General features: G+C 34.1%; 1 protein-coding gene across 1 annotated transcript in view; it reads right to left on the bottom strand.

The window, feature by feature from the left end:
• Nucleotides 1-737: 737 nt before the first annotated feature.
• Nucleotides 738-12,921, bottom strand: part of DACH1 (dachshund family transcription factor 1) — a 445,250-nt gene continuing 433,066 nt past the window's right edge. The window contains exon 11 of the mRNA XM_036299959.1: nt 738-4,551. Within this exon, the coding sequence (XP_036155852.1) occupies nt 4,514-4,551 (38 nt within the window). The 3' untranslated portion in view covers nt 738-4,513. The remainder of the gene's footprint in view (nt 4,552-12,921) is intronic.

Raw genomic sequence — 12,921 nt, 5'->3', positions numbered from 1 at the left:
AAGGAAGACCCATTCTTGCACGAATCTTCGTACATTGGGCCTCTAGTTGACCTATAAATGTAAATGATGCCCCCTTTTATCGGGCCTCTAGTTGACCTACAAATTTAAATGATGCTCATTATCTAACACACTTACTTGGCATTTAGGAATGTATGCTCTGTGTTTGAATCATTTTAGGCAAGTACTTACCCTGTATTCATAGGTACTGGGTAATAATTGAATATGGTAGATCTATACTCAATAGTCTGACTATATTAGGAATTTATTTTTTGTAAATAATAAAACATTTTTTTGTGATTAAACTGGTTACCTACCATAAAGCAAAGTTTGTGAGCATTGGTAAATGTGCTGTGATTGAAATGAATGAAAAATCATATCACTAGAGTAGTATTATTTTTACTTAGGGGGAAATGTGTCCATGCTTTTCTCAATTCCTCCAGAATTGTCTGACACCCCAAATATCTTGTTCTTTCTCCAGAAGGTGAATGTACACTGTGGGCCACTAGATTGTTACCACTTAATGGTAAGGTAACAATACCCTCTTTGGACCAGCAATATGTTCACTACCAAGCAGAAGATTCTCAATGCATCTTTTCTTGCTGAAAGTAAGATCTGATTCCAACAGAAAGTATAAACTCCTCTGGAACAACAGCTATGTTTCAATTCCAGTGACTACAACATCTAGCACAGTGCTTGGTGCAGAACAGAGGCTTTATTAGTGAATCTGCTTAAATGAATAAATGAGGATCAACTCTGCTTTTATATACCAGTTGTACATATTAAAGATAAATCTGAGCACCAAGCCTACACATGAGGAAAAATGATATCTTTACAATGCCATTTACAATATTTTTTAAATTTTATTAACATCTCTATTTCGCATATTTTTAAAATGCAACTCATATAACCTTTATTCATAATTCACTCTCCTCTAGTAATAAATAGCTTTGTGCAGTCTCTAATTTTGCTAGTCCCAAGGAAAACACATTGGGAAAACCTTAAATTACCACCAAATTCCACTAACATCTAGAGACTGTATGCTACTCCAGTACAAGTCTTACCTACATAAACATTTGATGACAGAAGACAAAAATGTGATTATAAGGGTCACATAAACATTTTGGGTGTTTATTAGGGAAAGATCATAATTTGTTAACTTATTGAAATAATTTCTTTTGACAGAAAAAAATATCCATTTTCCATTCTCTTGGGAGAGTTTAGAATATTCACAGAGATAGCAACCCAATATTTCTTCAAATGCTGCATTTTGGATTGATAAAAATGTTTATATATTATTAAAGGATATTAAAACTTCCAAGTTTCTAAAGGCATTTTTTCCAGTGAGAGAGATCAAAAGCAAAACACTAAGTTAGAGTTACAAATATACACTCATAGATATGGGAATAATATATTTTGTTCCATCAACATGTCTACTTTACATTATTCAGCACAAAGCTTTGTGAAATAAGAATCATGGGAATATAAGAATATAAAGGAAAAAGGTACAAATAACAGCTTCATAAACTGAGAAATGTACATAAATAAATCATGTATATGTGGGAAGTTTGCTTAGCTGGCAAGAAACAAAATATGGAAAATCTGCTTGTTAAACAATAACTACAGAGTGTGCTTTTATGATATTTTTCACCACAGTAATTCATATTAGAGATAGAAGCAGTTGCATGTTAAATAAAATCATTGAGCATTGTTCCCTCACATTGCAAAGAGCTGACTTACGATGTTTTTAGATGCCTCCCATTAGAAAGTAAATATTCCTTCAATGCTATGCATTTCACAAAATTTAATAAAGACGAACTATAAATAAAGTCACAGGGAGATTTCAGACAGTTTTATTAGGAGATTGTTGAAAAGAAAAAGAAAATTAAATACAATAACAGTAAACATGGTTCTCACATCGAAACCAGACTCAAAGAACTAGGCTACCATAGAAAAATTTCCAATTTTTGCATTATGATGTAAAAACAGATTTTTGTACAGATTTTGTACAACAAAATTCGTAATAACCTTTTATCATTTTTAGAAAACTTTAAATATATAGATAAAAATAGACAATTTTCATAGGTCCTACATGAAGGTGAGTATGTTCTGTTCCAAGGGCTTGCATAGAGCGCAAATGTGGTTATAATATAGAACAACTAGACATTAATATTTCTAGGATTACAAAAGCATGGAAACCATAAAATGGGCACAATTTTACTTGTTTATACCAAAAACAAATTTCAAACCAACCTGTATAACTAAAAAAAAAGGGGGGAGGGGGGTAAACTTAAGTTACAGACTTAAAATAACATTTCAAGAATTGTAATATTTACAACAGTGTTAGTAAGATTCTCTCTTAACATATAGTTGATAGCTCTTTTCTTTAATCCTTGCTAAAATTTTCTTTTATATCAAACCCAATCCTAAAGCATTCTCAAAGGTCTTGAAAGTATGTATTTTAAAACTATTTAACCTACTTAACAGGTGACTCTATGCAAGGAGCAGAGCAATGATTCTACTACATATGTAAGTTGTAGGCTTTTTAAAAAATCATTCAAAACTGTATGATTCAAAAGCTTGCCACAAGTCCCTCCAATTTTAAGTGTTGTAATTCTTTAAAGACTGCATACAGAGAACAACAAGAAATAGATACAACTAGGATTAGAATCTCTTGCGCTCAAACAAGAGATGGTTAATGGAAGAACTACCTTAGAAAACCGAGTTTCTACAAAGCATTAACTAACAGTATTTTAAATAAAAATATTGCTCCCTTTAAAGCAAGCTAAAATAGGAACTGCATATATAACCTTTTTATTGTATTAAAAAAATGGACTTAGCTGTTACATAGTGAGCTACGCAAAAGAAGTATGTTCCAGTATTGCAAGGAAGACCTATAAACTATTGAAGCTTACTGCCAGAATATGTATAATATTCTTCTCTTAACCACCAAATAATCCAACTCCAAACTCCTTGAACATTTTAAGCTAGTTTTCTTGGATATTTAAGATTTTGCCATTTATGGTAATAAATAATGTTATGACCATACCATTTTAATGTGACAGCAAAATCATAAAATGAATAGCAACTGTACTGATTCATAATACCAGCCTTTAAAGGTGTAACTCCAGGTAGGTAAAAGCAAAGAGAAGGTAACTTCAGCATATAATGTGCACTGTTTGCAGCTTTACTTCCAGTTATCTGCACAAAGTGAAAACACATACTGTAACTTTCCAAAGACAGTGAAAATAACACGGAGGCACCCTTCCCTCTGACCAGGGTGGGAAGCACAACACATTTTAACTTTATCACTCAGCGCTACATGGTATTGGACTGATACATCAAGGGTTTGTTAGGTTTCATTTTTCAGCAACATTAACATAATATGACGTTAACATATAAAAATATTTCTGGTGTTTCAATTTACTGTTCAGCCACAATCCATTCTCAATAGTGCAGCTTGGGGCACTGACTAGGGTTCAATATACAAATAAAAATGGCTGACACAGAGTTCTGATGTCACCAGATGCTTAAGATCTCATTCATTAATACTGTGACTCCAGACAAATATTTACATGCCTGCATGCGTTAAAACCAGAAAGGTGTCTTTCTGACCAACAGGGTGACAAAACATATTTTCTAAAATTTTCATTTTCCTAAACTCTAGTATACTACTGCATACATACATACCTTCCTTGTATGTTTTATGTTTATATACTGTACATGTGACCAACAGTTTGAATAAGAAGCATCATTATTATTTTTAATTCTATATACCACTACCAGTCAGGAATGAAAACATGTTACATTTGTATTTTCTTTTTTTAAAAGAAAAAAGACCTTCAGTGAAACCTTTTGGCTTATATTCAATACTTCTTTTCAGATACTCAAAATGTTATTTCACTGGATTGTTGTCAATATCCATTTATTGGTCTTTTGGAAAGTATGTGAAAAAACATCTTCAGGAGAAACCCCACAATTAGAGAGTTTAAAATAGAATGTAACAGAATATTACTCTTTATTGTATTGACTTTTAAGAAATCCTCTATGCCTCCTATAAGTTCATTTCCAAGTGTTCTTGCTGGTTTCTGGAGGATATTATTCTGTAAGTCTGGGTGACCACTGCTACGAGTCTCTTGATGTGCTCAGATACAGAATATTCAGAAGAGGAAAATGGTTCATTCCATTAAAAAAAACAAAGCTAGGTCTTATTCAGACCTGCCTTTAACTCTGTATACAAGTGTCCAGCAGCAAAGTTGCAGACATTCATTGTAAGAAGTTTGATACTTGTACATTTACAAACATTCTCAGGTCTCTGGTATAACCACAGGTGAAAATCAATGAAGGAACCTTGTATTTTTTTGTTTGTAGAATACTTAAACTTTTAAAGAACATTAATACACAAAATTGAGGAAGTTCCCTTAAAAGGACTTTTATTTTTTTCCGAACTTTTCAATGATGAATGTCTGACTGCAAAGTTCTTTACTACAACATGGATTTCTTCAACGGGAATGATTCAGTACATGACAGTAGTTTTCAAATACAGTCTTCCATCTAAAAGTAAACAATAAAAATAATTAATGAGATGACATTTTGAAAACAAATGTGAATATAAAAACTACATAGCTTGATATAAAATTTGTGGATTTTAGTCTCTCCCCACTTGATTAAGAAGTAACATTTTCCACATAGTCTCAAAGTTAATTTCATAATTACATTGAGTTAATGTGATTGCAATGAGTACAGCATTTCTAGTTCTCATAAATATATATTTGCTATTTTGCTATCAGTTCCAGAGCACTCAAAAAATAGATAAGAGTATGTGCTGTGTGTGTTTTATTGATATGCAAAGCTAGTTGACTTCTGTTGAATGACAATTACTTTCTTCAAGCTTGCAGAACTAAATTTTCTCTGGATGCATTCAGGTGTATCTTCATCGCGAAAGACCAAGTTCCAATCTTTCTCCTTAGCACTGTTGTTAAATATACCACGTCATGTAACTATTTTCTATATTTGTTGCTATTTACATGAAAGCCACCTAGGTAATTTCATCACTATCAATAAACTATAACCTTCCACCCTTGACATGAGAGTAACCGAACAATTAAATGTTAAGATGAAAATGTATTGCTTAACTTTCACCAATTGGGTAACACAGTTATGTGAAAAAAAGAAAAAAAGGAAATCAAACCTTGGACACTTTCAATAAATGCATTTGAATGAATGAGAAATAAGAAATAGGAAGTTAAAAATCAAAAGAGAAACAAAACTAAACATAAGCCTATTTTTCAAATGTCACATCCCCCAAACTGTCCACTTGTGGTGTGGTCTAAACTTTAAATATATTTGTATAAAATATGTCTGCATTTCAAGTTTTAAAACCTACTGTAGAAGTAACCAAAGAAGTAGAGAGCTGATACATTCACAAAAATTGTCTAATTCTTAGTCATTAATTAATTGATTTCTACTTTTCTCTCTTTTCAATTGTCTCATTATTTCTCTTATGTATTTAACTATGTTAAGAATATCATTCTCATTCTTTTTTTTTTTTAAATAGACAATGTTTCCTAGGATTAGAGAGAGAGGAAAGAGACATTCTCAACTTGCCCAAAATTGAAATTCTATCAATTGAGGTCCTTCACAAAACCTGTGAACAGGGAATTTGCTCAAAATTAACATTTCAGGCCTCAAGAAGGGTTTTTAAAATCTTTGTACATGAAGTCTTAAAAAATAATTTTATAATTTTCTGTGATGTTTATAGCATAATAGCTAGAACAAATCTAATAGGGAAGAGTGGATATATAAAAAATAATTCATTAACCAGAGACCTAGAAGCATGAAACAGACTGATTAAACTCAGAGGGAAGGCAGGGGTGGGGGAGGGAGATAACTAAAGAACTTATATGTATATATGCATAACCCACGGACACAGACAATAGTGTGATGAAGGCCTGAGGACGAGGGAGGCAGGTACAGGGTGGAGGGGGTCAATAGGAAAAAAAAGGGAGATATCTGTAATACTTTCAACAATAAAGATAACTTTTTAAAAATAATAAAAGATCTGCTAGCCATAATCACCATCTACAAGATGTTACATAATTTGGTATTAATCTCCCTCTCTAACCTTATCTATCACCACTTTCCTCTTAGTGACTCTCCTTCATATTGTATGGCACATCAAGCTCTGTAATGCAATGGAGAATTAAGGCCTGTTTTCCTTCTTAGAAGTCTCCTTCTTCCCCACTTATTTTTCTGCTCCTTTCTATTGAAATTCTCTAAGTAGAACTCTCCTATTCATTCTCTAATGCAAGCACTCAAAAAATTAACTCCATTGCTCTTGTCTCTACTACAAGGTGAGACCCACAAAAGAAGCAGCCATATTTCTTTCCCCATTAGAATCATAATGAGAATGCTGTAGCATTCTTTCTTTAAAATTTTACTGCAGCCCTTGCTGGTGTGGCTCAGTTGGTTAGAATGTAGTTCTGTACACTAAGAGGTGGTGGGTTTGATTCCCAGTCAGGGCACATACCCAGGTTTTGAGTTCAATCCCTGGTTGCAGAGCCTTCAGGAGGCAACTAATCAATGTTTCTCTCTCTCCCTTCCTCTCTCTATGATCATTCAGTTAATAAACACATTTTTAAAGTTTTAATGCAGTATTAAATGCTAAAGTTTTGGAAAAATATATTCATTAATTTGCTTATGTAATAAAAATAATTATCTGTAGTATATTAGAAATGTTAAAGTCTATCTGAATCTGTTTTAAATAAAACTAAATTTATTTTAAAATATAACAATAATTAATGTGTAAGCATATTTACCATACATCTTATATAAAATACATTTGTAGCAATTATATACATTATATTTGTGTGCTCAGTATCTGATTTACAATAATTCCACTTTTAATAAGTCTCTCTTTACATTTTTTGACTAATGTGTTTTCCTAACAGATGAACTAATGCATCAAGCATTTGAAGATTCCAGTTATAAAACAAATCCCAACTGCTACAATTATGGCATTTATATGATTAAATAACACTTAGACATCAGAGATTATCTGCCTTACAATTAACTGGAAGCAGAAATAGATGAGGCATGGACAGACCCTAAAAGAGTGATTCTCTCTTCCTTTGTCTACAGAACCTAACTTTCAATGCAATTCTACTTTATAATTTTGTCATCTTTATTGAAACATACTTATGCATAATTCAATATATTTAAGAAAAAAGTTCTAACTAATTTTATATTATTCCAGATAAGTTACAGTATTGGTCTTGCAACCTTCAGAAAATAACCACCTATGGATGTACCCACAGACCTAAAAACAGGCATCTCAGCTATGGGAACTATCTCAGTCTTCTGATAACAAACCACCTGAGTGAAAGTTAAATGGAAGGATACACAGGCCCATAATTCATTTGTGCCATGGTTTTACATTATAAAATAATGTTTTCAATACTTTCTCCTTCCCTGACTATTCAAACAGCAAGAAAAGTTGTAAGGTCATAGAGAAGCCTGGGAAAAACCAGCTACTGTGTGGAGTTCTTTGGAATCCCAGGAGTGTTTTCATGGTTAGTAAGACTTTAGTGTTGTTTACATCTGGGAACTCAGAGGGCTTATTCATGTGCTTTGTCTTAAGGGCTTCCCTGTGCATTATACTTACTTTCTGACTAGACAGTTTCATGCCTATCCACTATTTTATATATATATATTTTATTTCTGCATGCATTAGCCACAGACAAATATTTTTTTCCTATTTGTTCTTGATGGTGAGCCAGGTTTATCAATTATTCATTGATATCTCAAATGGATGATAACTTTTCTTTAAGATCAAGTAAATTGGCAATAAAGGCAATGATAATTATTATCCAGATATCTCATATTGTCTGAGCGCCTACTGTGTTCAGGGCACTTTATAGATATCAAATCTAAACTGAACAAAATAGGTATCCCTTAGTGTCTTTTATAAATAGCTATGAAGGCTTAAAAGGGTTCAATATATTGCACACTTTTGCAAGACTTGCAAATGGAAGTGAAGTGGTTTGCTATTTATGTGACTCCAAATTTCATGTCCATTCTATTGTATTACTTTCATCCAATAAGCAATTGGGCTATGACTGGAAGAGATTCTATGTCTCTGAATTGCAGAGATGAGGGACTGGCTCTTCTCCATCTCAGTGCCATCAGTGTCACTGCCTCGCTGGTTCTGTTTCTCATGGTCCTCCCAGAGACAGGGGCTTCCTTTTAGTATGCAGAGCCTCAACTGAACAACTTGAAACCAGAACCAGAATTTTTATAGTTTGGTTTTAGAGAAAATATTTTCCTTCAATACAATGATTGTTTGCTTTCGTATGGGAGGCTAATATGACAGAAAAGCCAAGCTATACTTTGTGCATGGGAGTACTTAATTAAAGATTCTGTTCTAATTAAAAGCATTTGGGAGTAAGGATTGAGTGAAACTTTTTAAATTACAAATTCCTAATAGTTCCAGAGTTCATTGTAATTTGATGCTTATAGCTATAATTTGGTGTATAAGAAAGTATCTAGATCACTGAACAGTTTATTGCAGGTGTGAATTTTTGTGTGTTGTTTATTGTTATTATAAGGTTAGATCTATAGATGAGTTGAAGAAAACATTTTAAATTCCTTGTAAAAATGGATCTCATATTTTAATATGAGAAAGTTGAAAGTTGAAACCAAATCAGACCATTAAGTATATAGATTCTATACATTATTTATTTGCTGTGGCGAAGGAAAGAGAAATGGGGAATGAATCACATAATTTTGTTTTATTTTATTTTATGTTTGTGTATTAAGTCTATTGTTTTGATTTAATGTATTTGATGGTATTATTATAAATGTTTATTATAATGTCTAACATACACACCTATATAGTTTAGCTTTTATTTCATGTATAAAACTAGAGTATTGCATGGCTTTATCATTTACTTTAAAAACTATAATAAAATTTGCTCAATAACAATTATACCACACAACAAGATTTTATATTAGAAGGTGGCAAACATACTAGACAATTTCAAATTGCTTAGTTGGGTGACACCAGAAATACAATTATTTCACTGTGTAGTGAAATAATTAACAAGGAACTATACTAGTAAAAAGTATCACACAATTTAGAAATAGGTATTCCAGTTTTGAATACAAACACCCCTATAAACATAAGGTTCTCTTATGTATTTTCTCCACTAAGGGCTTAATAAATTGCATTTCCTGTTAGAAAGTAGCTTTATTTAAAAAGGCATCTATTTGTTCAAAATTTATATGTAGACCATTAGAATCTAATGAAGTTTGCTGCTTTCACAGAATAGGACATTTACATGCATAATGTTTCCCTACACCAGAACTGAGGAAAATACTAACATAAACAGGGCAAACATATAAGATCATATATCTAGAAAGTTTAATATCGACTTAAAATTAGGTTAATATAAAATATAGTAGCTTTGAGCCTCTCTCAACATAATGTCTTAATCATGAGAAATCAAAACAAGTGGGGGAAACAAATGTTAATGATTCATGTGATATTTGATAAGACAAAGAAAGGAAGTAAAAATAAAAGCAAACAAACAGGACCAGATGGAAAGAATCTTTGTCAAGTCATAACCCCTCTTCTAAAACACCCAAAAGAAGAAGTTAATTAAAGAAAATATTGTTTCTTGCTTTTTTTATAATTTTATATTTAGAGTAAGAACATTCTGCTACTGCTAACGCAATGGAGCAGAGACACAGAGTCTACGCTTGGTATGAGAAATTTTTAAAGAGAGATTGATGTTCAGCATAGGCACTTTTTAAAGGGGATACTAAATAAATAGCATTTCTTCTCATGAAATGCAGATAATAACAGTCTAAGTGATTTTCTATGAGTCATATTCAAGAGTGTGTAAAGATAAAATTAAACAGTAAAAACTGAAAAGCTGCAACAGATTTTGAATTTTATCTAATTTAGGGTTATAGCTGCAGAACCCTGAGGCTCACAGAGTGGACAAGAACTCAGATCTTTTGAATAGTTTCTCCATAAGTACTATGATGCTATTCTAGACAGTGATACAGAATGTGTGTAAGAGAACACAAGGGGCCGAAACCGGTTTGGCTCAGTGGATAGAGCGTCGGCCTGCGGACTGAAAGGTCCTGGGTTCGATTCCGGTCAAGGGCATGTACCTGGGTTGCGGGCACTTCCCCAGTGGGGATGTGCAGGAGGCAGCTGATCGATGTTTCTCTCTCATCGATGTTTTTAACTTTCTATCTCTCTCCCTTCCTCTCTGTAAAAAATCAATAAAATATATTTAAAAAAAAAAAAAAGAGAGAACACAAGGGTATTCTCTGGGCATTCCATCTATACTAGTACAAGCAGTAGGTAATGGGTTACCTAATGGACCAATACAATCCAGCTCACTTGAATTCAGAGTAGATAATATCATGTTTATTTACAAGACTGGTAGGAGTGAAGTCTTAAGTATGGATAATATAAAATATAATCAAGAACCTCTTTTACATATGTTTCAGTTCTCTTCAGAGAAGAACACAGTCTAGTTTAAGACATGTTCCCAGAACAGATCATCATCTAAAAATTATAGTATAGACATTAAAAGGTAACTCTGTTTTTAGACAAAAAGTGGAAATGAAACCATGCCTTTTCCACATAAGGACTTTGTGTCAGGCTCTAGGTCAGTGATGGCAAACCTATGACACACGTGTCAGAGGTAACATGCGAACTCATTTTTTTTGGTTGAGTTTTCTTTGTTAAATGGCATTTAAATATATAAAATAAATATCAAAAATATAAGTTTTGTTTTACTATGGTTGCAAATACAAAAAATTTCTATATGTGACACAGCACCAGAGTTAAGTTAGGGTTTTTCACAGTGCTAACATGCTGAGCTCAAAAGGTTCACCATCACCGCTCTAGGTAAACACAGGAATAAAGGAGAGACATGGACTTTGACAGCTGAACAATTTGAGGCAGGTGGAACTAGATGTTAGGTATTGTAGGACTAGAAGGGATCACCATTGTGGAGGCTGATCTAATCACAACATTTTAAATGGGAAACTAAACAGAAAAATCAGTAAAGAAGGCTGAACTGAAGAATGTGAAGAGAAGGCATTTCAATATCTACACATGGCTATGGTTAATCTTACTTGGCTTGGAGTTATTTAGTCAAATCCAAACCTAGGCAAAACACTTTTCTCAAATAGCTAGATCAGTTTACAGTATCTCAGTTCTTCTGAGAAGTGACATTCATGTCAATACCTTAACAAAAGAGACATTTTTCTTGGATTTCAGGCTCAACTATGATATTAATGCTCTCTATGGACAAAGAGGAATTTACTAACAAAGTCTAAGATAATCCTGCTTTACTGGGTATTAAAGACCTTTTATCCTGTAACTCAACAATCTTCCCCAATTAGAGTAAAAATCTGGACCCTGTGGTTCGATGAACTAAATGTTCTTAAGGCCATAACTCCATGACCACACCAAGCAAAATTGATTTCAAAAGTCATCAAGAAATTCCAAAAGGGTAGTGGAGTAAGTGGAAGCTACACTGACATGCTCCCAGAACCAAACTGGAATTACAACTAAAATATAGAAAAACCATCCTGAATAAATCAATTGACGACTAGCTGGAGATAAACTTGATAACCAAGGACAAAAAGTGTAGACCACATAGAGACTGGTAGGAAGTGCAGAGGCACAAAAGGGCTGGCCAGGCTCCCACAGACAGCAGCTGAAGTTTTGAAGAAATATCTTAGCTGTGGGGAGTTCCCATTGAGAACTCTGGGGTCTAAACCCCAAGCTGGGCTCCCAAGACCAGAGCACCAGAAATCAGAAAGGTGTCCACATAACACTGGCTGTGAAAAACAGCAGGGTTGCTGTCTGTCAGGGAAAGACAGCTGGAAATGCAAGCACCCTCTTAAAGGGCCAACACAAAATTTCATGTGCTGCCACTCACTTTGGGTCCCAGCAAAGGGAGGGCAGAGTGGACTGGAGGTGTGTGAGCAGAGGACAGAATTGGAGGCTCTGGGCAGAGCTTGGAAGACACACTCCCCAGTTTCCTATGCTAAGACATTCCCTCATACTGCAGAGGACATCTACCTGTGGCAGACCTTTACTATCCAGGCACCTTTTACCTAGTGGAGAGGGGGGGCAATTGCCCCACCTTAATGGAAAACCCCTTGCCCCACCCTGTGAAGTTTCTAAGGCCCATTAAGAGACTGAGAATAACAATCAGCCTGCAGGCAGGAGCATTTGCCCCACCCTGTTGGAAAACCTCTCACCCCATCCTGTGGTCTATTGCCTACGGCTAATCAAGACTGAATAACAATCAAACTAGAGGCAAAGCCAGGTCCCTGGAAACTTTGATTCTTTGCCTGATTTAATCCAGGGTAAGGGGCTAGGAAGTAGACCTTGGTGCTCATCTTGGTCCTTCCCAAAGGCACGCAGGCCCAGCAGAGGGAACCAAAATCTATGGATTATTTATAGCTCCAAACAGGGTACTCAGGGCCAGTCAGAAACAGTGTCTAGCATTGTCTTGCACTAGCAGATCTACCTCATACATAGACACAAAACCAAACAGGCAGCCAAAATGGGGAGACAAAGAAATAAGCCCCAAATGAAAGACCAAGAGAATTCTCTTGAAAAAGAGCTAAATGAAATGGAGATAAGAAATTTATCAGACATAGAGTTCAGAATAATAATGGCAAGGATGCTCAACAGCTTGAGAAAAGACATAGTAATTATGAAGAATGACATAGTACTAAATAAAGAACACAGTGGAAGGAATTCACAACACATTAGGGGGAGCTGCAGATCGAATCAGTGAATTAGAAGATAGGGTGGAAAAAACTTATTCAGAGAACCAAAAAAGAAAAAAACAATGGAAAAAAAAAGAGAACAGCTTAAGGGAG

This window comes from Myotis myotis, unplaced genomic scaffold (assembly GCF_014108235.1).
Source record: "Myotis myotis isolate mMyoMyo1 unplaced genomic scaffold, mMyoMyo1.p scaffold_m19_p_3, whole genome shotgun sequence".
In the NCBI taxonomy this organism is placed as follows: domain Eukaryota; kingdom Metazoa; phylum Chordata; class Mammalia; order Chiroptera; family Vespertilionidae; genus Myotis; species Myotis myotis.
The sequence above is the reverse complement of the archived record's forward strand: the minus strand, read 5'-3'. Positions and strand labels throughout refer to the sequence as shown.